This window comes from Cottoperca gobio, chromosome 8, assembly GCF_900634415.1.
Source record: "Cottoperca gobio chromosome 8, fCotGob3.1, whole genome shotgun sequence".
Classification (NCBI taxonomy): domain Eukaryota; kingdom Metazoa; phylum Chordata; class Actinopteri; order Perciformes; family Bovichtidae; genus Cottoperca; species Cottoperca gobio.
In genome coordinates this window covers 4,606,342-4,632,864 of record NC_041362.1, presented here as the reverse complement: position 1 = coordinate 4,632,864, position 26,523 = coordinate 4,606,342, and the positions used below count along the sequence as shown (strand labels likewise).

At 41.1% G+C, this 26,523-nt stretch overlaps 3 protein-coding genes across 5 annotated transcripts; all 3 read left to right on the top strand.

Moving 5' to 3' along the window:
* Window positions 1-206: 206 nt before the first annotated feature.
* On the top strand, window positions 207-3,602 carry rpl19 (ribosomal protein L19). 2 transcript variants are annotated; one of them, XM_029438579.1, is made up of 6 exons: window positions 207-263; window positions 623-720; window positions 1,838-1,960; window positions 2,227-2,347; window positions 2,836-2,946; window positions 3,404-3,602. In XM_029438579.1, the coding sequence occupies exons 1-6, from the start codon at window positions 259-261 to the stop codon at window positions 3,525-3,527; spliced, it is 582 nt and encodes a 193-aa protein (XP_029294439.1). In that variant the 5' UTR covers window positions 207-258; the 3' UTR covers window positions 3,528-3,602. The 2 variants fall into 2 exon arrangements, with proteins under 2 accessions (XP_029294439.1, XP_029294438.1); XM_029438578.1 differs by lacking the exon at window positions 207-263 and having other exon boundaries at window positions 615-720.
* Window positions 3,603-9,262: 5,660 nt separating this feature from the next.
* Window positions 9,263-16,681, top strand: LOC115012658 (alpha-2,8-sialyltransferase 8F-like). The gene is made up of 7 exons (XM_029438378.1): window positions 9,263-9,954; window positions 10,588-10,662; window positions 10,812-10,886; window positions 11,383-11,527; window positions 14,352-14,464; window positions 14,587-14,679; window positions 14,760-16,681. Exons 1-7 carry the CDS (start codon window positions 9,854-9,856, stop codon window positions 15,226-15,228), a joined length of 1,071 nt encoding a protein of 356 aa, XP_029294238.1. The 5' UTR covers window positions 9,263-9,853; the 3' UTR covers window positions 15,229-16,681.
* A 3,091-nt stretch (window positions 16,682-19,772) lies between these two features.
* On the top strand, window positions 19,773-25,962 carry LOC115012411 (alpha-2,8-sialyltransferase 8E-like). Of its 2 annotated transcripts, none has more exons than XM_029438019.1 (7): window positions 19,773-20,195; window positions 21,754-21,828; window positions 21,959-22,033; window positions 23,856-24,000; window positions 24,759-24,871; window positions 24,994-25,086; window positions 25,166-25,962. In XM_029438019.1, the coding sequence occupies exons 1-7, from the start codon at window positions 20,101-20,103 to the stop codon at window positions 25,641-25,643; spliced, it is 1,074 nt and encodes a 357-aa protein (XP_029293879.1). In that variant the 5' UTR covers window positions 19,773-20,100; the 3' UTR covers window positions 25,644-25,962. The 2 variants fall into 2 exon arrangements, with proteins under 2 accessions (XP_029293879.1, XP_029293880.1); XM_029438020.1 differs by having other exon boundaries at window positions 21,196-21,828.
* The last annotated feature ends 561 nt before the right edge of the window (window positions 25,963-26,523 follow it).

Sequence of the window (26,523 nt, the reverse complement as noted above, 5' to 3'; positions counted from 1 at the left end):
CCATTATTTTACGAGGAGGGTGTTAGCGATTTAAACTTTTAAATAAACTCAAGATTCCGTTTGTCTCCATCTATTTCCATTAGTTTGGTATTTTTATAAGCACAACAGTTACACTACGAACTGTGTATTATATTAATAATGTCCTGTGTGGTCTAGGCTAACACCGAGCTGTTTCTTTTTTCAGAGATGGTCTCTCCTCTATAATGGTAGCTTCCAGTCTGTCTCTCAAGCCTTCCTTTTCCTACAGAAGTAGCAGCCATGAGGTAGGACTCTTTCCGATGGCACAATAAAAGTAATCGTTTAACTGTTAAAATGCATATTTGTTTACCCAATATCCGTTCACAAAGACACATGAATTTCTTATTTATCGTTATATAAAGTTTAAACCTGATTCCAAAACCAGAAACTCATATTTCTACGTAGCTCCGTGTAGCACGTTGTAGCAGACGGAGAAGCCATGTTTTCCACCCGGCTAACAGTCGCTTCTGTCGCTAGCGGAGTTTAGCTACTAACACATTTAAGACACGTGGCATTACGTTTGACAAACCACTACAAGCTGAATACTGTATTTTTAATTTGTTCGGTGTTTAATTGGGGTTCTGCTTCCTGTAATTATGCTTAGGCTCCAGAAGAGGCTAGCTTCGAGCGTCCTGCGCTGCGGCAAGAAGAAGATCTGGCTGGATCCTAATGAGACCAATGAGATTGCCAACGCCAACTCTCGTAAGTAGACCTTATAGTTTAATATCTTCATGATGTGACATTTATTGGTAGTCGTTTCAATTGTAGTCATCCCTAAATTCCCCGTGTCCCATATTCTTTATGTATATCTTTGCAGTTTTAATTGTAAACGTACAGATTAAATGTGTTACATTCAAATGGATCCCCAACAGGTAATAACAAATGTGAAGTTCACTTTAATTGCCATGAAAGTGTCACATCCAGAACTAGACCAATGACCTAATATGTGCCTTGTAACACTTTTTTGTTTGTGGCCCAACAGAGCGTGCTATAGAGCAGCTTTAATACATTAAATAATAACTATGTTGCTGACTAAATGTGAGCATAGTCATCAGTAGGGTATTGCTTAAGGTGAATTATATAATTATTTGACAGAAACCTACATTACTGAGAACATAAAACCCTTTGTGTCAAATTAAGCTGGAGAACATGGGACCCTCCAAATAACATGGGACCCTCCAAATATAGATACGCTCCCGTTTCAATATGTGAAGGTTGGTTAGGTTGCACCACAATCAACTAAACATTTGTGTCCCTAAGTGATGCAAAGAAACAGGTTGACTCCTGAGTTTTAATGTCTGCACATCTAATGAAGGGATGTCAAGAAAGAGTCCTATTAAGGACTATAACTAGGGTGATAAAGATGCACTTACCTGAATCTGGGGTTCATCTGAATCACATTTAATAATAAGATTGGTAAAATCAAAATAACAGAAGGTCGAGATATCACAACTAAAATAGACTGGAGCGTGAATTTTGCAGTAAAGTTGCATCGTTCGCACTAATCTGCCTGATAAATGCTCGTGTTTTTAAACTCCACACAGTTTGTTAGTCGGGGTTTCTGTTAAACTTTTGAAGTTCTAAGCCCAAATTTGACTTAATGTACTAAATTATATTAAAAAATAGGGAGCAGGGTAATACGTCGACACTATTTCCCCATGTGATATTGAATTAGACTCATGGAATTAATCTATTTTCATTTAATGAGTTAACAGTTGCGTTAAGTATAAGAGCTTCTGAATCTACATGTTTTCTTAAGGTTTATTTTTTGGCTGAATCGGAGCATCCCTGTAGATTATTTGTTTCCTTCTGTCTTCAGGCCAGCAGATCCGTAAACTGGTGAAGGATGGTCTTATCATTCGCAAACCAGTTACGGTCCACTCCCGTGCCCGCTGCCGCAAGAACACGTTGGCGCGCCGCAAGGGAAGACACATGGGAGTCGGTGAGTTCAAACCTCCATGTTTGCTTTCTCAGGAAAGTTATTGACCCGATGTTGATGTAAGATTTATTTCTGTAAAGAAATAAGAACATTTTGTTTATGAAATGAGTAAACTTCTCATTTTAAATTGATCCACTACACTGGTCAAATTAAGAAACTGGATTAAGTGCAATGTCTTCAAATATTTAATAACATTCTCAGTTTTGTTACGATATGACTACCTGGATGATGACGTTAGGTTGACATGCCTTACTGTTCCCCGTTCCCAGGTAAGAGAAAGGGTACCGCCAATGCCCGTATGCCAGAGAAGTTGTCTTGGATGCGTCGCATGAGGATCCTGCGTCGTCTGCTGCGTCGCTACAGGGAGTCCAAGAAAATCGACAAACACATGTAGGTTCAGGACACTGGTTGTTTCTGCTCTTATTGATGTAGCCAGTCTCTTGGCATGTTTTGTTATGCACATTATATTATATTTATTATTTTTATAATGCTAACTTGTAACTAGCAAGCAGTTAGCTGTCAGCAGCGAGTGAGACTTGCAGTCCTACTAGCCATCAAGTTATATTATGATGCGTTCAGGCTCTTCTCAGTAAAAATAACTATTGGGCAAAGGTCAATTATAACCATGATGTGTTAAAATGTAGTTTTGTAAGGGTTAGGGTTAAACTTGGTATTAGTATCTACTACTAAATATCTAATCGTGACCTTCTTAGTTGTGACCCTCGGCTTATTTTACACTAAGCGGACCTCCTGAAGGTGAAGCTGGTTGACAATGCTGGTGTTACAGGCAAACTTAAAATATCTTGTGCATCTGAATTGTAAGCCGTTTGTGTATTATGGTATTTCAACGCTTTTTCTCCCCCCGTGCTGTCTCCCAGGTACCACAGCCTCTACCTGAGAGCCAAGGGTAACGTGTTCAAGAATAAGCGCATCCTTATGGAACACATTCACAAGCTGAAGGCCGACAAGGCTCGCAGAAAGCTTCTGTCGTAAGTCTCAAACCAAACTAAGTTTTTTTTTTTCAGGTTCACAGAAAGCAGTTTGAGCTGCATTTATTCTCAAAGTGTTGGAATTAAACACCTTCATTTGGGGAATACGGCCCATAACATGAGCATTTTAGAGGAAGAGGTTTATATTTGGTAATCACAATACTTGAATATTCACTTTTTGTGTCTTTAGTGAACTAATATCTTGGAGATTCACACTATAAAGGCGTTTGCTCCGTACTTTTTAATTCTCTACACCGTTATGTTGTGCAGCAGATAGACGTTGGGCTTTATTGTCAGCTGGGTTTAAGATTTCCCTGCTCCTCAAATTAAAAGAATCAGACTTGCATTTGAAACCAGTTCACAAGTTTTGGATTTGCCTTTAGTTATGTGGATGTAGAAATGTGAATTAAAAGTTGTACTCTGATTGCACACTAACACATGTCTGCTTGTACTACAGTGATCAGGCCGAGGCTCGTCGCACCAAGACTAAGGAGGCCCGCAAGCGCAGAGAGGAGCGTCTCCTGGCCAAGAAGGAGGAGCTCATCAAGGCCTTCTCCAAGGAAGACGAGGCCAATAAGTAATTTGGTTCTGTCAATCCTCCCTAACATTACCACCTGTCAAGTGCAGACAATAAAAGTGTACATAAAGACACCGATGATCATGTGTACTTTCTTTCATTTTAGGACAATGAAAAGTCATGTTTTGGACACCGGGCAAACTTAAGTCCTTTTCACTCTTGGCTTTGTTTTCGGTCTATACGGACGGCTGTGGGACATGTTTATCTCTTCAGCATTCTCCACTATGTTCATCAGCTAGTCATTAATAATCTGTCTGCTGTTTAGTGCTGAGCAGGTCGTGTTCAGTGGGTTTTTTTTAGAGCCTTTTCATTGAAAACCGCTTCCTGCTACGGCTAAAAGAAAAGAGATGACTGAACCAAAATACGTTTATGGGCCTAATCTCTGTAAAGCCAAGAGGAGCTGCAAATTCAGATCAATTCTACAGGGTCATCACTGCAGACGACCCCTTTACCATTGTCATTTCATACATGCTCAGTGCAAAATGTAAGTTATGACCAAATAATTTGAAGGCAGAAAGTATTTTGCATCCACTTAAATCCAAATCCATCCAGTTAAATGTGATTGAAATAGTTTTCACACTGGAGTTAGTATCTTGAACAGGAATAAGTGCATTCATAAGTGAACTCCAGTGGCTCATGTCTCCAAAGCTCAGGCGTTGCAACTGATAAAGGAAGTCTCCAGTTTCATTTTCTTAATTTAAAACTAATTTATTTGGAGATATAGAAGACACTGTAAATAGTCATTTTAAAGGTTTGTTGCCATCTAGTGGTTAAAGCTGGTATGACACACGAAAGGTTAAATATCTACCAAGATTATATTTTAGTATCGTACATTAGTATGTAAAAACCTGGGATATTGTAGGGAGACAAAGGGTTAAATATCTGATCATTCAAGGTCGCTTTGGAAAGCTATATTTTACAGCATTGGTAGCAGATTTCTAAGTTAAGATACATACTGGTTTGTGCATGTAACCTTCAAGTGGTTGAGTGCAACAGATAAAAGCATCTTACTGGATTCTGCTATTGACAGAATTTATCACTTCCCCCAAATAAATCTCTGAATGAAGCGGCAGTAAATTACTTCTCACTACCTGTGTTCTTGGAAGTGTGTTATATCTTTCTGTATATTACACATTAAACACTAATCCATGTAACTCAGGCTGTCAGATTGATTTGTAATGGAGGGTCTCTCATGTCCATTAAGGTCAAGGCAGGAAGTGTAAATTATGCATGTGGCCCTCTAAGTGATTGCATCAGAATCAGAAATCCTTTATTAGTCACACAACGGGGAAATTAACCTCGTTACAGCCAAAGAACATGAAGTAAAGTGGCGAGTACACTATGGTTAAATAGAATAAAAGTAATATAAGTAAGCAAGTACAAAGTGGTTGATTAGAAGTTATGAAAAGTGAATATTGCACAACAGTGGTGGAATAGTTCTTTGTGTGGTCTACACGTTTGTGTTTCTGACAACATTTGTCAGCTACTTGTTTTGGATTGTGCAAGTGCTTATGAGACATTGAAGTTGGTAGTAGTTCAAGCAGGCACGAGGGCAGCAGGCCTCATGCTAAGCAGCCCAGGAATGCACCGGGATCAGCTGTTCCTCAACCGCATGACCCCATTACTGCCCCCCTCAGGTCCGCCTCTTCCATCACACCTCCCCGTGAAGCCATTCATCAGATACAGCCATCAAGTGAAGCTGGAAGGTGAGGACAATTTCATGGCTTCACAGCTGGAGAAAGCTTATATAATTATCCGTCAGGTGACTCTGAACTCCTGGAATCAGATCTTTCTCAGTCAAACCTCATCAGATGAGCTATTGAGAGGAAGATGCTGGTGAAAATGCGCAACATCGTCACATATAATAAGGAATGCACTGGCCAAAATCACTGGATGGGATATCGCGGGGATAAAAAAGGATAATCTGACATTGGCCTAAACTTTTTTCTCAACAACTGTCATGTTCCTTTGTTATCCTAAATACTTTTGCACAAAGTTGCACTTACAATTGTATTTAAAAAGTTTGAAAATAAATAGTGCTGACCAATCAAAAATGCTGCTAAACGTTCTGTGCGTAAAAAATGTATTATATTTATTGTTTTATGTTATTGACAAGGCAATAATCCACCCAAAATATATCAAATAAAACACCGAAGAATCTCACATCACATCCATAAGTATTTGGCTAAAAGTGGCAGAATGGGAGCGTAAAGAATGAAGAGACAGGGCTCACAGGGTGGCATGCTCAAAGTAGGCCAAGAACGGAGCATTTAGTATCCTGTTTAGTATGTCCCATCTCTCCTCATCAAATTCTTCCCCAGGGATTACCCATAGTGCCCTGAAAGGAGTTTTGTGTGTGAAAAAGTTGGAATGAAAAGGAGCAGCTGTATTGCATGATTAAGTTTCCTTTAGGGAATTATGTTTCACTGTTTGTGCATGATGTATTTTAGATGGCTAGGTTAAGCAAAGTGCATCTACACTAATATAATAGTGACAGATGTGCCCATTTATTAATTTATTCTGGATACAGATTCAAAGTTACGTTGTGGATCATTCTGTGTGGCCACATTATGCAGTCTTATATGTGCACAGGATGTGTTATAAGACAAATGTACTGCAGGTGGCTAATTAAGTGAAAAGATGTGGTGCGTGGTACCGCCCCTTCGGTTCATCCGGAGGAAGTTGTAGTTGACCCCTCTTGTTTTGGAAGAAACAAATGCCAGGCTGTCGCCTTATGATAATCTATTTCCAGACCTTGAGTTATTTTTATTCCTCAGCCTCTCGTCAGCTCAAAAACATTATACACTTTTGACCCTATTGCATCATCTGTTTTCACAGTCACACTGAGAGAGAAGCCAAATACATGTTTCCCAAACAATTAACTAGCTTTGCTGATTCATTCCTATAAATACAACGGATGAAAAGTATGTCTCACTTGAGTTCAAGGTGATCTGCCTATGACAGGTCTCAACACTCACTGTAGTTTCTACCAGGTTACGCAACCTGTTATCAAGTGTTATTTACAGGCAACACGTCTAGTCAGTCAGCATGTGGAAACTACTTCTGTTTTGAGGGCTTTGTTAGAGTAGGAGAAGTGCAATATAGAGTGGACAATGACAGGACGTATCAGTTAACCTTGTTCCGTTGTTACTTGTTGTTGTTACTCAACTGCCCTCTTTTATTTTTATAAGCTCCTTCTTGCAAAGCTTGACAGGAAGCTCGGTGTGCTAAGAGGGGAACCCCGCTCGCAGCGCTGAAGTAATGCTTCAAACCCTGTCTCTTATGTGGTTTACTTCATTGATAATTCTGCAAACTGTGTAGCAGAAGATGCAGCAGCATCCCAATCTCGGCTGACGGAGGATGTCGTGATGAGGCGGATGAGGGGGAGGACAGATTTATAGGGGGCTGTTTGGGTGACAATGGGACTTTTGTCCTTCTGTCTGCCTTGTGATGGTGTCACATGGGCTCTTTAGAGGAAGTACTACCCTCAGCAGCTTCTCTCCCATGCTGCATTCAGACTTCCTGTCAAGAGACAGACAGACAGACACGCACGCATGCACACACACTCCTATGTAAAGGTTTGATTTAAAAACTTTGCACTTCAAACGCTTTGATCTTTTGTTGTGGCACATTCAGACATTTGGTAGTGCTTGTAGGCACATACAGAATGTTTTGACATTTTTTCAGATTATACAGAAATTTGCCAACTTTGCCCCGACTATTCGCTGTGCTCACGAACAGATGAATCACAAAGAGTTAGCTCCTAATTACACAATCATCCATCACTGAGATGATAATTCTGGCATGATTCATCCATGCTCAGCAAAAGAGACAGAGGGCTTCCTACAGGCACACAAGAGCTGCAAAACGCTGAGAAATCACCTGTGTTACAAGATTATGAATGTCAGCTTGAAAAATCACCTCTTTGGTTTTAATGTGGTTAAATAGCTTATAGAGTCTTAGGATGGAAATGGCACTGTCTGTAATAAGCTAATGACTGTGCGTGGGAGGCAGCAGGATGGCCTGTGATGGAGGGAAACTGGATGAGAGATCTGGATATTTGATTTAACAGACGCCAGAGAAGCAACGTGTGTTGTTGCTGTACCTCTTCTATGACACGCTACAATTATTCTGGGGCAGTGACTCCCTTTTTCTTGCCTGCAGCCTGGTTATTATCATGGCATTTATATGCTGGATAAAACCATTTTCTCCCACATTTCTCTCCACATTCCTGCTAGTGTCCCATGATGCATGAACAGTTATGCATGTGTGTATTTTCTTCAAGAGGCCTCACTCTCAGGGGTGTATCTCTTGTCTGATCAGGTTGTAGGCTACATACAGGATATACTGGTGCAGCATTTTGTTTCCTATTTCTCTAGAAGAGATAATTTCAGATCGAGAGGACACAAACGATCATCATTGACGTCAGAAAATGTGCAAAACCCAGATGATACACACATTTAGTTTGCACGCTAAGACAAGTGACACCTGTACCACAACAAACAAGTCCCACATCCCAAAGAGAGGCTCAGCTGCTCACTGTAATCACCAGATGTGCTCATCGGTGAAGGAACCATTACATGAATGCGTGTTTGAGGTAAAGAACAGGTTAAGTACTTCTGTCTCTTGTAGTACTATTAGCCTGATTTGATTAGTTGCACAACCTTCTTTATTGATTATTCCTTCCGCCTGGTCGCAGCAAAGCAGCCTCATACAACCCGAACAAGTCTTTTGCAAACCCTGAGGTTGCAGCAAAATAAAAACTTTCCAAGAGCTCTTTTGTTTTGGATTTGTGTGTGTGTGTGTGTGTGTGTGTGTGTGTGTGTGTGTGTGTGTGTGTGTGTGTGTGTGTTGGGGTTGGTGTGACACAGCCTAGCTTACTCAGCATGTAGTTACTTGGCATTATTGCTTTATTGCAAGGAGCTCAGCTTAGAGTTTTCCACTGAGAACTAAAATCAGGAGGGATGAACTCAGGAGAACTGGGTGTGGTCATCTGTCTGTGAGTGTTTATTGTGAAATGCATAACATATACGCAACACAGTTCCCATAATCCTACTTGAGCGCTACCTCCTGGATTTTATTCTCCTTCAATCTCACAGCTGGCAACGCAGAGCTACGAAATGAAAGTCGAACAACTCAGCTCTTCTGGACATCAACTACCCACCTCTTTCTGCTTTTTGAATCTGTCTGACTCCCTCTGGCTTTCTGCTTCTCTCATTTCCGCCGGCTGTTACGATAGTTAGTTACCCTGTTGATACAGCCAGCAGTGCTGCCATGTTGGAAGCAAGTTCCCATCTCAGCTGAGAGGAGACTTCCCTTCCTTGGCCCCCAACCTCCAACCCTCTCCCACTTCTCACACCGAGCAACACTTGCTTTTTTTTGTAGAAGTACATGAGTCGATACAGCTGCCAACGTTTGACATTGGAATAAAAGAAGCTTGTGTGTGTAGGTAAGAGTTTGGTGGGTATTTGGAGACACTCTGATTGGATGGGAAGCCTCTACCCCTCGCCTGCTTTGCCCCTTATTGGTTTTAAACGCGTTTCCTGATACACACACACACACACACTAGTCAAGAGGCAAACTGTGGGCTAATTCAGTACTGGGCACTCATGTTACTGCCTTCTTTTTTTGCAAATGGGAGAGGGGCTTAAGGGGTGTGGGCGGAGGATAGCTGGGGGAGGGAGGGGAAAGCAGAGAGAGAAGGCTGGGGCTCTGGGTTAGGGGCGGAGAACAGAAAGAGCTTTGGGACAACGGTGGAAAGTAGGATCGGGAGTTTGTCTGTATGAACACATGAGAAAAAGAGGAAAGAAGATGGGTGGATCAAAGAGACATGGCAAGGATTAAAGTAGGATGTGGAGCAACAAAAGATCGGTTTTGTTATATCTGACCTGGACACAAACAGGAAGAGAGGAAAGACAAAGTAGAGGTGCACAGAAGACAGAGAACTTGCCTGAACAAGAGACAGAAAAAGAAGACAGGCTAATAACTGAGGAAGTGTGCTCTCACTCACCCACAGACGAGAGAGTCACACTGAATCAAACCAGACAGACAGACAGGAAGAGGATAAAGAAGGGGAGGAGGGGGTGTAAGGTGAAAGAAAACATAAGAAAGCAGAGAGGCAAAAGATTAACACTCTTGAGAGAGAAAGAGAGTGTGTGTGCGAGGTTTAGCCAGGGAGAGAACAAGTCGAAGAGGGGGGAGGAAGTCTGAAAACAGAGGGAGGGTGACAGAAAGCAGATATTGGGTGCGTGTTGATCAAGGTGAAGCAGAGAGGAAGACAGAGAGATACAAGCTGAGGGGGCTAGCGGGTGAAGTTAGGAGGGGAGAGGTATGAGGGGACAGCTCTTGAAGTCATTCTTCTCTTTGGTGATTCCTCTCTTCTGTTTGGGGAGCCTGCTGACTACTCTCATCTGGTACATGGTCGACAACAAGTAAGTGTGTCACTACCTTTCGCAACAACCTATAGATCATACACACACACACGCACACACATACACATGCACTCTCTGCAATCCAGTCAATGTGTTGATGGAGGCAAAAGATGTATGCCGGGGTTTGACTCCAAGACAAGAGTGGAGCAGTTGATGATATGCCAAAAGAAACAACGCCATGGTATGTTTGAATTTGGAAACTTAATGACAGGAAAATCACAAGATACATATCTGAACGAGCAACACAGACCGCACACCACAGACATTACCCCACTGCTGAAAGGTCTCTGCTCGTGAGTTTGTACACTGGTTGTTCATTTATGACGTTTGAAGAGAACAGACTCTGCTCCATGTCAATGGGAGACCTCTGAATGCAGAACTTGGTATGCTTACTCTCTTTCCTTAGTGTTAATTGAAGGTAGAAATCCATGCACACAGAACTTTGTGTTCAATACACAGTTGATTGCATAAAAGCCTTTACTGCTTAGATCCTGACTTAAAGGGCCAGTGTGTATTATTTAGGCGGATCTATTAGCAGAAAGGTAATATAGTATTCATAACTATGTTTTCAGTATAGTGTCTGGCATCAGACTTTTTCTCACCTGTCCTGTTTCTCTCTTGTTCAATCCACAGTAATGTGGAACCTCAGAAGCCTCCTCCTCAAAAGAAAAGTGCCCCTCAGTCCTCTGACTCTTGTAAAGGCTGCCGGTGAGAGCACAGCTTCTCCTTAAGCGGCCTTTTTGTTTATGCTTTCATCATATCAAGACATCAAGAGATTACACACTTGACTGCGTGTGTGTGTGTGTGTGTGTGTGTGTGTGTGTGTGTGTGTGTGTGTGTGTGTGTGTGTCACACAGGGAGGTCATTGAGAAAGTAATAGAGCGTTACTCTCAAACCTGGAAGAAGCAGGGGGACAATTACCAAAAATTCAGGTAAAACAAGACAACATCCTCTCAAACTGTTTTATTTTATTTTATTCTGAGACCAACAAACAAAAAAAAGAAGTTGGCAGAATTGAAAATAACTGTCCATGCATGCACACATATGTTGTATCTTCAGTGTCGCAGGAATTGTTTATATATGTCCAAGGGATGTACAATGAGTGGGATTTAAAAGGCAGTTCACATAAACTGAAGGCGTACATTAAAGGGGTAATGTGTAATTCTGAGCCACCTGCTGTGTGAGCCAGTTCATTAGACCAGACTGCTGAAACTCTGAGAGCCGGTCTAAATAACACTGCTATGTTATAATCTTAATCTTAAAGTCACGTGAGTTATAGTGAAACAGAGGGACTTCACCTTAAGGACCTAAGACTCCTTTCACTCACCAGGGTCTAAAAACCTGATATGAAAGAATATACTTTTAATTTATAACCTGAACAAACTGTTCATCAACACTCCTGACCGTCTTGTATGCTATTTAACAAAGATCTCAGCTGAGCAGCAAGTGCCATGGTTTTGACAAGGCCATCATCACCCAGGCCAACACTCCAGTGGGATCAAAGCTTGTGTATGATGGGGAAAAGAAAAGGACCCTCCAGGTGACCCAAGAGCTTTTCAGCACCTTTGCAAAGGTATGTTGTCATTCAATAATATTACCACAACATCTGCTGCTTGTTCAGTGTCCGGATTGCTCCTCATATGTTTTACCACAGAAATTATTTTACTGCTTTGCTTTTGCAAGTTGTTCTACTCACGTGTCCGCTCTTTGATACACACGACTACACAGCACGGTTTTATTTTTGGTAAGGAGCTCACAAACTCAGACCAGAGACTTCCCTGAGCTGGAGTTAGCCTGTACTGCTGTGCTATACACACTTTTCTTTTTATTAGCCCTGACCAGGAAACACATATTGCTTTAATGGGCAATCAGATTTGAACAGTTTATGAGTTAACGACTTTATATTATTCCAAACAGTGAGAACTTTTATTTTCGGGATTACAAGGATTTGTTATGATATGGTATAACTTTACAAAACGTACAAAGTACAATAAAACAGGTCTAATGTTTAGTGCTAGAATGCTAACGTTTGCTAATTAACCCTAAACACAAAGTATAGCACAAAGGATCTAGGAACCTTGTATGTCTGTACAAATTGTTTGCCAATCCATCTAGTAGATGTCGAGAACTTTCACAAAAGAAGTTCAAACTGAGCTGCTGGCCTTTGAAATCCTTTGTTGCTTCCCTACATGCCAGTAGACAATAGCATAAAGGGCAGTAAGTAAGTAAGTAAGTAAGTAAGTAAGTAAGTAAGTAAGTAAGTAAGTAAGTAAGTAAGTAAGTAAGTAAGTAAGTAAGTAAGTAAGTAAGTAAGTAAGTAAGTAAGTAAGTAAGTAAGTAAGTAAGTAAGTAAGTAAGCATGCAAGCAAGTATGTTTTTCTGACATAGGTAGAAACAGAGAGGCAGGTAGACAGGCAGGCAGGTACATATTCAGTCAGTTCCAGGCTTCAGGATACAGGGTACAGGGTTCAGAGGCTGGATAACAACGGCACGAAGCAACATTGAGAATCTGGCAAGGAATGAGTTGAAATGGCAGGTGAATGAGAGAGTCATCCATCTGCTGGATGGGTGGAGAATGACAATGAAGAAGTGAGAATGTGGCTGAAGGGAGGGACAGAGAGGCAGAATGGGAAACTGGGGCAGACTTTGTGACGCTACAAATGATCTGGAAAAGTAAAAATTCTCTAGCTCTATTTGTCAATGCTTGTCAATGTTCATGTGAACTGACTGCAACCCTACGGAGGTCTTCCAGGAGAGATCGTTATCCGCTATATTTGAACAATATCACGTCTGCCCCCTTTCTATGATGGTCAGCTTTTCATTCAGCCTTCGCGTGAAGTGGGTGTGAATTTCAAATTGTCGATTTCTTAAAGGTACAGAAATGATCGGACACAGACGTCAAAAAGGTGTGTGGCGGGGTGATCCAACCATCCAACGAGTAGCTCTTATAAGGCTCTTTTAATGGCAGCTTAATTTATCTCAGGTCTGAGAGATTTTGTGCATTTTCAAAACATTTCACGTTCAGTTTTAATCCAATACTGCAAAACTAAAGTTTTCCAGGGGGCACCAACATTTGATCTGCAGTCAAATGCTTTACTACTGAACTATACCCCCATCAGTGCTGTTGCTGACCTATGTAAAGTTGTGTATAGGTAGGGTATGTAAGTCCAACGCACTGTTAGAGAAATGGGATTTGACTGCATGGATTTGTCATTATTCCTGGGAAAGTAGCAGATTTCCCAGTTTGAGAGAACAGTTCATTCGGTCTTGTTCAGTGAGTGTAGCTGCCAGGCTGCCTCGACTCGAGTCACTCATTGACGTCCTCGTTCAAGATTATTATTCCTGCTCATTCATTGGTCGTCCCGCTTCTTATGTTTTGAGCGACTGCACCACCGTATGCAGCGTGAGCAGTACGTTACCTAAACAGCGAATGGGAAAAATCTGAGATTCATGAGCAGTCGTTCAAAAAAGATTCATTCGTTCATTTTCACCCATCACTAATGAAAACCGGGATATCACTTAACATCTTTATCCAAGAAATAACACTAAATCTCATTTCAGGAGTGGGTTCACTCAAGTTCTGAGATATGTCAGACATGAATAACATCTCTGTATACCACCCAGCGACTTTCACTGATATGCAGAGTGCAGGGTGCAATCTGGAAAGAAATGTATAGTTGGCTGTAGTTATACCTTTTGAATTTCAAAAGAATATAGAAAATCCAAGACTCTGAGGCAACTCAACAAGAGGCTTACATAAGGCATACGCACGTACGCACATGGTTGTGACGCTATCGCGGTGACAAAATCTGTCCACAGAAAGTCAGACAGACACTTGGCAACTTCCTCAAAACCTGTTCCGTGGTAGTTCCCACTACAGTATGTCTCCAGTAACACACACACACACACACACACACACACACACACACACACACACCCACACACACACACCCACACACACACACACACACACACACACACACTCTGCTGAATGTAACAATGCCTCCCACAAGAATCTAGGACAAACGGTTCATCAGTTTGGCCATGGTACGGAAATCTGTTTTGAAGTTACGCACCTTTTTGTTATAGGCCACACCCACTTATTGCCAATTGGCATGAACACAAACACACACACATCTTCACACCCACACACTTGACCTCCATCCATTCAGCCTCCTAGGACAAAAACTGTGGCCAGCAAAGCGTGGAGAACTTCTTGTGGACCAACCAACCAGAGTAACCTATCGAGGTCATTCTGGTCGCAGGCTCGCAGCCTAAAATTAGAGAATGAGATCCTGGATTTCCTTCTTCTAATATGGCTCTTTCACACACAGTATATTACAATCAGGGTAAATGTTCCTGTTTTGTAATACAATTTCTGCTGGTGTTGATTGCAGGAGCATCCTTTCCCAAATAAAACATGGGACACGTGTGCTGTTGTTGGGAACGGAGGGATTCTGACCAACAGCAGCTGTGGAAAGATGATCGATTCAGCTCAGTTTGTTATCAGGTGAGAAAGCGTTCCACTTTAGTGGACCGAAAGGCTGATGCCGATATTAATCGACAGAATTAAACTCATCTCTGTTGTAATTCCATATTACGATCTTTGTGTCGTCCGTGTTGTCTGTGCAGGTGCAACCTACCTCCTTTGGAAAAAGGCTTTGAGAAACATGTGGGCATCAAGACTGACATTGTGACAGCAAACCCAAGCATCTTTATAGAGAAGTGAGCAAGAAGGATGAATCACACTGCACCATAAAAAGCTCCTTTCATCTTGTTTCTTGACATCTGCTGTTTATTTTCAGGTATGGGGGTCTAATGGGGCGTCGCCGTCCATTTGTGGAGAGTCTGCGTAGTTACGGCAACTCCCTGCTGCTTCTTCCCGCCTTCTCCTATGGCCACAACACTCCCGTGTGCCTGCGGGCCGTCTACAGCATTGAGGACTTTCAAAGCCCCACCCGGCCTGTCTTCTTCAACCCTGGGTACCTCCAGAGTCTGGCCCACTTCTGGCGGTCGCAAGGCCTACGAGCAGTGCGTCTCAGCACCGGCTTAATCATGGCTAGCCTGGCGCTGGAACACTGTGACAACGTGCATCTGTACGGGTTCTGGCCCTTCAGTAATCACCCACATGGACTCCGTGCCCTGACTAACCACTACTACGATGACAGACAAACTAAAACGAAGTTCCACGCCATGCCGGCTGAGTTTGACCTCTTGTTGCGGCTGCACAGTCAGGGGGTGCTCAAGCTTCACCTGGGAGATTGTGAAAAGTAGTTCCCAGACCCAGGGACAGCTGACAGGACAGGAGCAAAGTGCCTTGTTTGTAGCCAAGCGACTCTGGAAGCATTTCATTAATTTTGAATGAATGGACAGATCTATTTTGGCTGATGACACGGAATAAGTGTGCTTGGATTTACAGTGAATGCTGAGTTGGACTATCAGCAACCAAGACATTTGCACTGAAAGTAAGATGCTGTTAACTTTATGTGAACAGTGGTGTATCTAAAAATGTATTTATTACCACACATGTTCCAGCTGGAGTCTGGAAGGAGTTATTTTGATTTAAATGGGAATCTTTTGCAAGGCATTTGTGAGGCCTTTGTGGTGGTCGACATTATAGTGCCTTGTTTTGCATTAACCTGAATGTATTTTGAAGAAATACCTCCTTTACATGAAGATTGTCTGGCTAAAACACTTAATGAAAACAGCCTCACACTGAATGTAAAGAATCTTCTGACATTTTTGTTAAGAAGCGCATCTCACATTCACCACTTTGAAAATATATTCTGGGAACTCTCGAGGGGAAATGTATGGTACTAATCACAAATCTTTTAAAAAGGCTGGTGCTGGTTGTGGAAGATGATTTCCACACTCTTGTTCTCACTCCACATCACTGACACTGCTGGATAAGATACAGACTCAATGTAAGCCTCAGCTCTCAGAGTGCCTGCATGGGTCGTATCCTGGTAGCTTCAACTACAAACCATCATGGCTGCCCTCTGCGGGCCGTGCGATCATCCGAGGACCCAATTGGCTTGAAGCCAAGGACTAAACAGAGACACTGCAGAAAGAAACAGGAATAATAGCGCCACTAAACACAGGAGGTCCCTCCTCACAAAAGTTGCTATGGTGAGCCTGTGTTGCAATGTGTCACCACAGTGACCAGACGTGGCTATTTACTGTCACAAAGTATAACATTTACATTTTGGTACAATGTTGGAAACGAGTACTTTTTAAGTTGATGTAAAAGCTAAATTAATGACCGACTCCAACGTAAGGTGATGTAATGATTGTGAATTGTGCACTTTGGATGAAAATTGTAACCTTTGGGTAAGAAGTACATCAAGACTTTGTGTGTGTTCTGCAACTGGAAGTATTACCTTTCGTGTTGATACTTATAAAGTCTTAACAGCGCTTTTTGTCCTCCAGAAAAATAATGGGCAACTGTAGCTGACTAAACTTGAGAACTCTTGGCGAGCCAGTTTTAGAATCATGTGATTTAATTTTTTGAGGTGAGAGGGAAAAATGAAGTTAAAGTGAATCAGTGAATAAATATTTATCACAAAAAAGGTTATCTGATTGTAATTGGTGGCTGAAGTGGAATTCACTTCTCTAACCATGCAACAAAGTCTCTTTCCCAGACGTCTCAGCTTGCATGATTTAGTGTCTTTGAGACACTTAGCGCCCCAAACCTGCCAAGATTTCACATGGGAATGCAGTATTTCTACTGACAAACTACATTTGGCTGGAACACCAAATGTTCCACTGATTTATTAGCATAGTTTTGCACAGTCTTTCTATATGCATTCCTCTCTTGATTATTTTTTTACACCTCATGTAGTATGTCTTAACCTCATTTAAGCTATTAAGTGGAGTATTGTATTTAAAATGCATGAATCCATAATATTTCAGTTCACCTCATGTTTTTCCATATTCGATACGGCTGTGATGTCAGTACATTATACATTATTGCACTTCACTAAGTTTCTCCTGTGTGTCCTGCTGCAGGGCATTCCACAGTTTCTGAGGAGACCAAACAAGAAACATCTGGATGATGCTTTTACAGAGACAAACAAAGCAGGGCGACACAAATACAACTGTGCAACAGGGAAACTCTTTTGACCTGGATAGCTGCCCAAATTCCTTTCTTTCCCCTAACAAAAGACGAATCTGAGCCACATAACCTAGAATACCTTTGGAGATGGGGTCTTTCAGTACCCGTCATGGCACCTCCTCAAAACGCCTTTTCCTCACTCTCTATAGGGCTCCCTCTTTTGACAGAAAGTCGCCCTCTAGTGGCTCAAACTGGCTCAAACTGGCTCTGACTGCAAAGCTGCCAGCTGCCTGTTATCCATTTATACTTGTATACGTTTGTTTCCTTCCCTTCAACAAAACGCAGTAAATACTTTAGTTGAGAAAGTTTGCAAACTGGGGATGATTGGCCTCCAGGGGACACTGAGTGGGAAACTCTTTGGGAAGTACTTCTGATGATTTATGTCTGTCTGCTGCTGCTGTTGAACAGACATGTGGAGCCAAGAGGCTAACTAACCAATTAGAAAGACTTCTTTCATTGTGCTTGTGTGAAGGAAACCACGTCACAGTGTCCAGCCTCACAACTTCACATGAGTGATGGTTTGTACACTATTTTCTGGGAAAGTCTCAGCTCCTTCACACACGATGAATTCATTCAAGAACATATTGAACAAGCTTTTCAGATTTTCTCCCCCTCCCAACTGTGGCTTGTTTGGAAAGCCACTGTGGGCAAAGCTTGAAATGGTTTGAATAATTTGGCACTTCATGTCCTTTCCCCGACTGATCCCATCAGTTTGTCTCCACACACAGCTGTTCAGCAGATCTCAGGACAACGTTGGAAGAGGAGTAACACTTAAAACATTATTTATTTTTAAAACACAGTGTATTAGTGCAGAGACAAGAAATATAACATAGAACAGTAGTAGAATAGAAAACATTACAAGAAAAATATTTTAAAAATACTATTGAAGATGTGCGTTATAAGATATAAGATACGATGGAACTTTATTTATCCCCTGAGGAATTGGTGTGCATGCAGTTGCAGAACAAAGCAGGAATAAAGGTGCAAAGTATAAAGATATCAATAAAAAGATATCCAAAATCCACAAATCGATAAATCCACAACACCAAAAATATAAACAGGAACAGTAAGTCAGCACAGGTAAGTGTATATGATTATTTAAAAATGTTTCTTATGTCCTTGAGGTTGCACAAAATGTCCCAAAAATCCAAAAGTTGTAATGATATAATCAGGCAGTGGGAAAGATGAACTGATGAGAGCTGAAATGCAGACTCGTGCCACCTCTGCATTCTCTCGACAGGAGGTAGATGTGTTGTAAAGTCTGATTTCCACAGGAAGAAAGTATTTCCTGTGGTGCATCATGGTGGTAATAGTCTGCTGCTGAAGGTGCTCCTGCTCTTGCTCAGCACATCATGGAGAGGCCTCCTGTGAGAGCCTTCCTGATGTGTCGACATTAAATACTGTAACATACAGGGACTGCCTTTTTGTTCTTTGAATCATTAAGTTACTATAGCTATAATATTATAAAAATATACTAGACCTATATCATATTTCCAGTAGTGAAATGTAACTAAGTACATTGACTCAAGTATTGTAGTTAAGTACACATTTGAGGTACTTGTACTTGAGTCTTCTTGTCCACTACATTTCAGAAGGAAATATTTTACTTTTTTACTTCACTACTTTTATTTGAGACCTTTAGTTACTTTACAAAAAAAGATTTTTGCATACAAAAGATACAAAGATTTATACATGATGATACATGATATATAATATATATATATATTATATATATATAATATATATATAATATATATATATATATTATATATATATAATATATATATATATAATATATGTATTATATATAATATATATATAATATATATATATTATATATAATATATATATATAATATATGTATTATATATAATATATATATATATATAATATATATATATATATATTATATATAATATATATATATATATATATATATATATATATATATATATATATATATATATATATATATATATATATATATATATATATACTGCATATTTCACATTTAGCCTGTAGGCAATTTAAAACAGAATAATCTTGGCACTGACACTTGCGTCACACAAACAGTGTTTGGATTCACTATATTATAGTAATGGCTTTAAACCTTTTCCATTACAACGTGGTGATATTGCAGCCTTGTGCAATACTGACACAAGGCTCGTCAATAGAAAAGTAACACTACGGCTGGTAAAGGTGTTGCTGGATGAAGGTAGCATTGGCAACTGGTATCTACCCCCCAATAAAGGAAGCCCTGTAGAAGATACCACCAGGGGGCACTCAACTACAAGGCAGATGAAACAGCAGTGGAGTGTTGAGCAGCCTTGTTCAGACTACTTCTCATTACCTATGTTTCTGTGTCTTCCATCAAACCTCCCTATGAATTCATTCATCATTCACAGCCATTGCAAGTGAGTTATAACGGGACAATGTATAGCGCTTTGAGTGAGCACCAAGCGCTATATAAATGCAGTCCATTTAAGGTCCTACTGCTCGAGAAATCCTACCAAAATATTCAACCTTTGAGTCAAGCCTCATCTGATGGGCGAATGAGGTGAAAATGCAGATGAAAATGTACAAAACGGTCACATATAATGTCCAAACATTTCAGGTTAAGCCAGATGGTGCAGCCATTTCTACTCTAAGTGACCTAGGAGTCATTCTGATAGGGTGGAGCTCTTGCTTCGCGACTGTGGTGGAAAGTAGGAAGTAGGAGTGTGAGATTGTGTGATAAACACATGAGAAAAAGCGAGAGCCATACATAAATAAGATGGGTGGACCAAAGAGACTTGACAAGGATTAAAGTATGATGTGAAGCAACAAAAACAACCCAGTTTCATCTGACTGAAACAGAAAGACAGGAAATACAAATACATGCAAAATCATGGTGCATAGAAAACAGAGGACTTGCCTGCACAAGAGGAAGAAGATCGACAAGAAAGCAGAAAGGCCAAAGTTTAACATCTAGAGAGAGAGATAGAGTGTGAGAACAGAAGGTGAGCGGGGGAAGTTAGCAAGAGAGGACAGGTATGAGGGGACAGCTCTCAACATTCCTCTCGCTGATGGTCACTGTCTTCTGTTTGGGGAGCCTGCTGACTACTCTCTGGTCCATGGTCGACAACAAGTAAGTGTGTCACTACCTTTCCCAACAACATATAGAACGTTTAACAATCAGGAAGGTGTTTGTGCTTTGAGTGCTGAAGGTGTGTTAGTAGGGGCATAATAGACAATAGTGGTAGACATTAAATAAATGAAGAAATGGAAACTCAAACTCAAAAAGACAAAAAAAGCAGGAAGCAGGGAGCAGGAAGATAAATGAATAATGATAGCAGGATGATCAATCATTATGGATTGAAGTTGCAGAGTAGTGGAAAAGGTTTGGAACATGTTTTGGTGACTGACTCTGTAAGAAGATAAAAGATTGATCAATAATAAGTTAATAGATAACAATAAGTTCAAAGTAAAGAAAAAAAGCTGTGAGGGTATGTGGAGGAGGAGTTAGAACTACTATATATATGATGAGTTTTATGTTGTATGTCAGAGGCTCTGCGTACCGGCTCGGTGTATTGTTATGTTTGATCGACAGTAAACCTTGAAATCTGTCTTTTGTTTGAGTTAAACCTATTTTATTGAATGTTTGAAACCTGTGTGAAACAAAAAGGGTTGGTGGTAATAGTGTGGTGGGAGGTAGAGGCACAGCAGAACCAAGTATTAAAAACACAGGAGGAACAAGTGCAGGTTGGACAGAAGGACGGGGTATCGGGGCAGTTATGACGCAATAGGTGGTCTGTGTGGGAGGAAGCCTTACACAAGTTGCAAGAGCTTGCCGCAAACACACGGCAGTAGAGTTTACAGTAAAGGGCCTGTAGCTTGTAGTAGCCTGCAGCCTTTGACGTGTAGACGTGTAGCTTCTGTGGTGAAGGCACACCAAAGACCAAACCAAAAATCTCAAGGTACACCTGTGTTCATATCCGGGAAATCCTCTCTAACACATCGTGTCACTGTTATCACTCTGTGAACATTTATTTAGCCTTGTCCTTGTAAGAAGCTGTTCTCCTTCACACTAGCGGAGAGCCTTTTATGTGTCACACTCTAATATTTCCCACCATGGCATCCCAATATAGCACACCATTTGGGAACCACTGGTGTAGAGGATGTGAGATGTATAGGTGGAGGTGGAGAGTCGGACGAAGGGGGGGAATGACGGAGACCAAGGTGAAATTACTAGTGGTTATAGGGTTAATGGAGAAAGAGTAGGTCCTCTCTAAATCTATGCAGTTTTGCAGGGGTCCAAATACCCTATTCAGAATTTTTTTAATTGTACCTAGTCCTAACCCTTCAATGAGAATGGGAACTTTTGACTGGTACTGTAATACAGTATATATATATAAAGTATATATAGAGAGAGTTATATACCTGACATACAGATTTGTAATAATGAGAGGTAAAAGTTCTAGTTACTGCACATGTCTTTAAGATTTCTGTTTGCACAAATGTTTAATATTTAGGAGTTGGTCTTTTGCATTATTGTTTTTTAATGTACTTTTTCTATGTACTTCAATAGTTCGAGGTGTTTTTTTTAGATGAACCACACCTGTCACCATAGAGCTTGTTTGCCTATTGGTGTGTATTATGTATAAATATGGGCGGGATGTCCTGTGTCTCTCTTTTTTGCTCCACAGCAATGTTGAACCTCACAGAGCGCCTCCTCACAAGAAAGTCCCCCCTTGGCCCTCTGACCTCTGTAAAGGCTGCAGGTGAGAGCAATTCTTGTCTTCAAGTAACCTTTACGTTCATGCCTTCATCAGATTAAGTTATGTAAGCGCTACAGGGATCACACGCGTGACTGTGTATCTGGTTGTGTGTGTGTGTGTTTGCCTGTGACAGGGTGGTAATTGAAAAAGTAAGAAAGTACTACTCTCAAACTTGGAAGAAGCAAGAGGACAATTACCAAAAATTCAGGTAATTAAGTTTAATTCATTTTATTTAGAATTTTGTTTTAAAAAGAAGTTGCCAGAATTTCAAAAATGTGTCCAAGCATTCACAGATATGCTGAATCATAGTCCATCCAGTCAGGCACTGTCCGTACATTGTCACAGCCCAGAGATGTACGATGAGTATGATTAATAATAATAATAATAATAATAATAATAATACATTTTATTTGTACATTTAAAAGTACATGAAGAGAGGGGTACTGTCACTGCTCATTACTTACCTCAGCCCGGTACTTCTCCACACCCCGCCTCCTTCTCACCTCACCAGCCAGCCACTCCCACCTCATCGCCTCACCTTGGGCACAGGCTGCCGCCAATTCACAATCAAGCCCTTATTTAAGCTGCTCCCAGTCACTCGCTCAGTGCCAGATTGTTCTCTACCCCCCCCACACACACTGATCTCCTGTTACCGGCCCTGCCTGTCTCTGACCTATCCGCCTCGTCGAATCCCCGGAATGCCCACCAGTAGTGATGGCGAGATGAAGCTTCATGAAGCATTGAAGCTTTCCATCCAATTGGTTCGCTCATGGGTCTAAGCTTCATGGTGCTTCATTTGCTCTACTGCGCCATGAAGTGGACAATAAATGTAAAACTGGTGAAGTAGCAAGGCTGCAGTGGATTTAAAGTATCTTTGCCCTGAAGATTCTTTGACGCACACATCTAAGACTGAATATAATGTTCTGTTTAAAAATAAAGATTGATGTTATTACGTGCTATTGAGAAGAGAGTGCCTGGAAAAAAATGTGGGCTTTTTACGCCTTAAATGATAGTGCAGTTTAAGATTGGACAGAGAGAAGGGGAATGACATGCAGCAGGTCTGTTTCAAACCTCGGGCCGCTGCAGCAAACATTTGAATGTGGGTCGCCTGCTCTACGAGCTGCGCCACCAGGGATGTGTAATGTACACGTTGGATGTACATTATCTTTTCAACAGATTTAGATTTGGTATTTTTACTTGCTCATAAGGAAGATGATGCTGGCGTGCGTAACAATTGTTTCGCTAGCTGGCTGGCTCCATAATGATCCAATACAAACGCAATACCAACAACTCAACAGCAACAACGCATACTACGACAACAACAAAGTGTTGATTATGAGGGGGCTCAATTGCGGTTTGCTCGCCCTTATATTTCGAATCGCACGCCAAACCTGTTCCTGAATCAGTCACCTGGTATGGAAGGTTCGCGAGGCTTCGAACGTCATCACAAACGTCATCAACACAAGCATCGATACGCGCTTCACAAAAATCTTCCGCGATTTCTCGACACACACTTCGAAGCCTTGACACAGAAGGAACACACAGTGTGTCTGAGTGAGATCCTCTGCTGTGTGTGATTATCATTTTGGATTAGATCTCTATATGTGTCCTGGATTACCTCTACCTGCGGGCTCTGGTAAATAAATAAATAAATAAATAAATAAACCTTTGTGTCTACAATTCCTGGTTTCCTGTGTGTAGCATTTGGGGACATACACCCCCCCCCCCTGTGACAGGTACAGAAGTCTTATTGACTTAGTCTTAGCAACTATTTGCTTTCTGGGACCCAAAATCTTAGCAAACTTACAGCATGAGTCAGATAAGGAGTACTTTATTCAGTCCAAATAATGAAAGTATTGCTTTCACTCACCTGGGTCTTTCTATGGAATTTAAGTCCTTATATGAAAGAAGATATTTATTTATTTATAACCTGAACAAACAGCCTGACTTTAGCTCTTACTTTATTCAGCAAATTATGAAGCTTTCTGTTCATCAACACTCCTGACCGTCTTGTATGTTATTTAACAAAGATCTCAGCTGAGCAGCAAGTGTAATGGTTTTGACAAGGCCATCATCACCCAGGCCAACACTCCAGTGGGATCAAAGATTGTGTATGATGGGGAAAAGAAAAGCACCCTCCAGGTGACCCCGGAGCTTTTCAGCACATTTGCAAAGGTATTTTGTATCTCATTCTCAAATATTACTACATCTGCCGTTTGTTGTCTTTATTTCACCTCAAATATCTTAATTTACTGCTTTGCTCTTGCACGTTTTACCATAATTCATTTGTTTACTCATATTTTGGCTCTTCAATACAAACGACTACACATCACAGTTAATGATCTTTTGTATTTGTTATGAAAATTTAACAAACATAATTTTTAGGGGGCAAAAACCACGGGGGCTAGCAAGACTTGAACGGGTGATCTCCAGGCCTGCAGTCAAAGGCTCTACCACTGAGCAACACCCTTTACAGATCTGTCTGTTTTATACAATATAATCTTACTTCATTATACATAAAAACCTTTTTTTAAGGACTTAAAATTTAAACACAATCATTTTAAAATAAAAGCAGATATGTATGAACATTTCTTTTTTTTCTTTAATTTGGAACTGGCTTCACTCCAGAAAAATGCATCTGGCGCCTTTTGCTCGGACAACAACCGCCTTCATTTTCATCTCAATTATACATCTGTTTTGTGTTTGTAACTTGCACGGTTGTGACGCTATCGCGGTCACAAAATCTGTCCACAGAAAGTCAGACAGACACTTGGCAAATTACTCAAAATCTGTTCCGTGGTAGTTCCCACTACAGTATGTCTCCAGTCACACACACAGTTTTCTACAGAACCGCTGATCCACACAGAGACTCCTGTCATAGTATGATGCTGGGTTTTTTTTTAAGTTGCATTTTTGATTGGTGTTAATTCCAGGAGAATATGTTTCAAAATAAAACATGGGACACGTGTGCTGTCGTTGGGAACGGAGGGATTCTGACCAACAGCAGCTGTGGAAAGATGATCGATTCAGCTCAGTTTGTTATCAGGTGAGAAAGCGTTCCACTTTAGTGGACCGAAAGGCTGATGCCGATATTAATCGACAGAATTAAACTCATCTCTGTTGTAATTCCATATTACGATCTTTGTGTCGTCCGTGTTGTCTGTGCAGGTGCAACCTACCTCCTTTGGAAAAAGGCTTTGAGAAACATGTGGGCATCAAGACTGACATTGTGACAGCAAACCCAAGCATCTTTATAGAGAAGTGAGCAAGAGGATGAATCACACTGCACCATAAAAAGCTCCTTTCATCTTGTTTCTTGACATCTGCTGTTTATTTTCAGGTATGGGGGTCTAATGGGGCGTCGGCGTCCATTTGTGGAGAATCTGCGTTGCTACGGCAACTCCCTGCTGCTTCTTCCCGCCTTCTCCTATGGCCACAACACTCCCGTGTGCCTGCGGGCCGTCTACAGCATTGAGGACTTTCAAAGCCCCACCCGGCCTGTCTTCTTCAACCCTGAATACCTCCAGAGTCTGGCCCTCTACTGGGGCTCCCAAGGCCTACGAGTGTCTCGGCTCAGCACCGGCTTAATGATGACTAGCCTGGCGCTGGAACACTGTGCCAATGTACATCTGTACGGGTTCTGGCCCTTCAGTAATCACCCACATGGACTCCATGCCCTTCCTAACCACTACTACGATGACGTAAAAGCTAACAATGGATTTCACGCGATACCGGCTGAGTTTGAGCTCTTGTTGCAGCTGCATAGTCAAGGGGTGCTCAAGCTTCACCTGGGAGATTGTCCACCGCGTGAAAAGTAGTTCCCAGACCCAGGGGCAGCTAACAGGACAGGAGCAAAGTGCCTTGTTTGCAGTGTTGGGGAAGCTACTTTGAAAGTGTTGCTTCTTCAACTTGCACCTTTTTAGACCGTATGAACAGCTCGAACACTTAACTTTAAATAATGGGCCTATCTTTGTACGTGTCAGAGCAGAATCAAAGAGGTTCAATTGCAGAATAGAAGAAATATAAATACTTTAGAATTGACTAAATTGTTTCTTCCTTTTATGGCACAAAATAGTTTGTAGTTTTGGTAGTTAACTACTCAAAACATGGGGAAAAATAAATGTATTTATGTATGTATTCAAACTAGTATTTAATAACATGTAGTCCACTACTTGACAGATCTATTGGAGCCTAAACTTGATGAAGTGCCCTCTATGTTGACCCATTGTGCAAGGCAATGTTATAAATGTCCCTCCCTTCACGCTCGTGCCCTACCGTATGCAGCTGGTGGCTTTTTAATATATTTTTTGCCGCTGTCCCTCAGAGAGCCTGAGACAGCAGCCAAGACATTTGAATTGAAATCAAAATGCAACAATCAAAGGACTGTAAACATTATGTGAGCAGTTTTATAGTGTAGTTAAACTATTACCATAAATGTTCTAACTGGGGTCTGGATGGAGTTATCTTCTGGGAATACTTTATGCACCTTTATTTTATCCTTCACGCCTTGTCTCGGTCAGTTAGTAATAACAGTTATCAACTCTTGAGTGGGTCTTGTGAAACTGGGAACACGCCGTTCATACTTATAAAGTCTTAATAGTATTTTTTGTTCTTCAGAGAAATAATGTACAAGCTGTAGAAGAATGAACAGTGAGCAGCATGAGGTGAGAGGGAGAAGTAATTTAAAGTGAATAAATA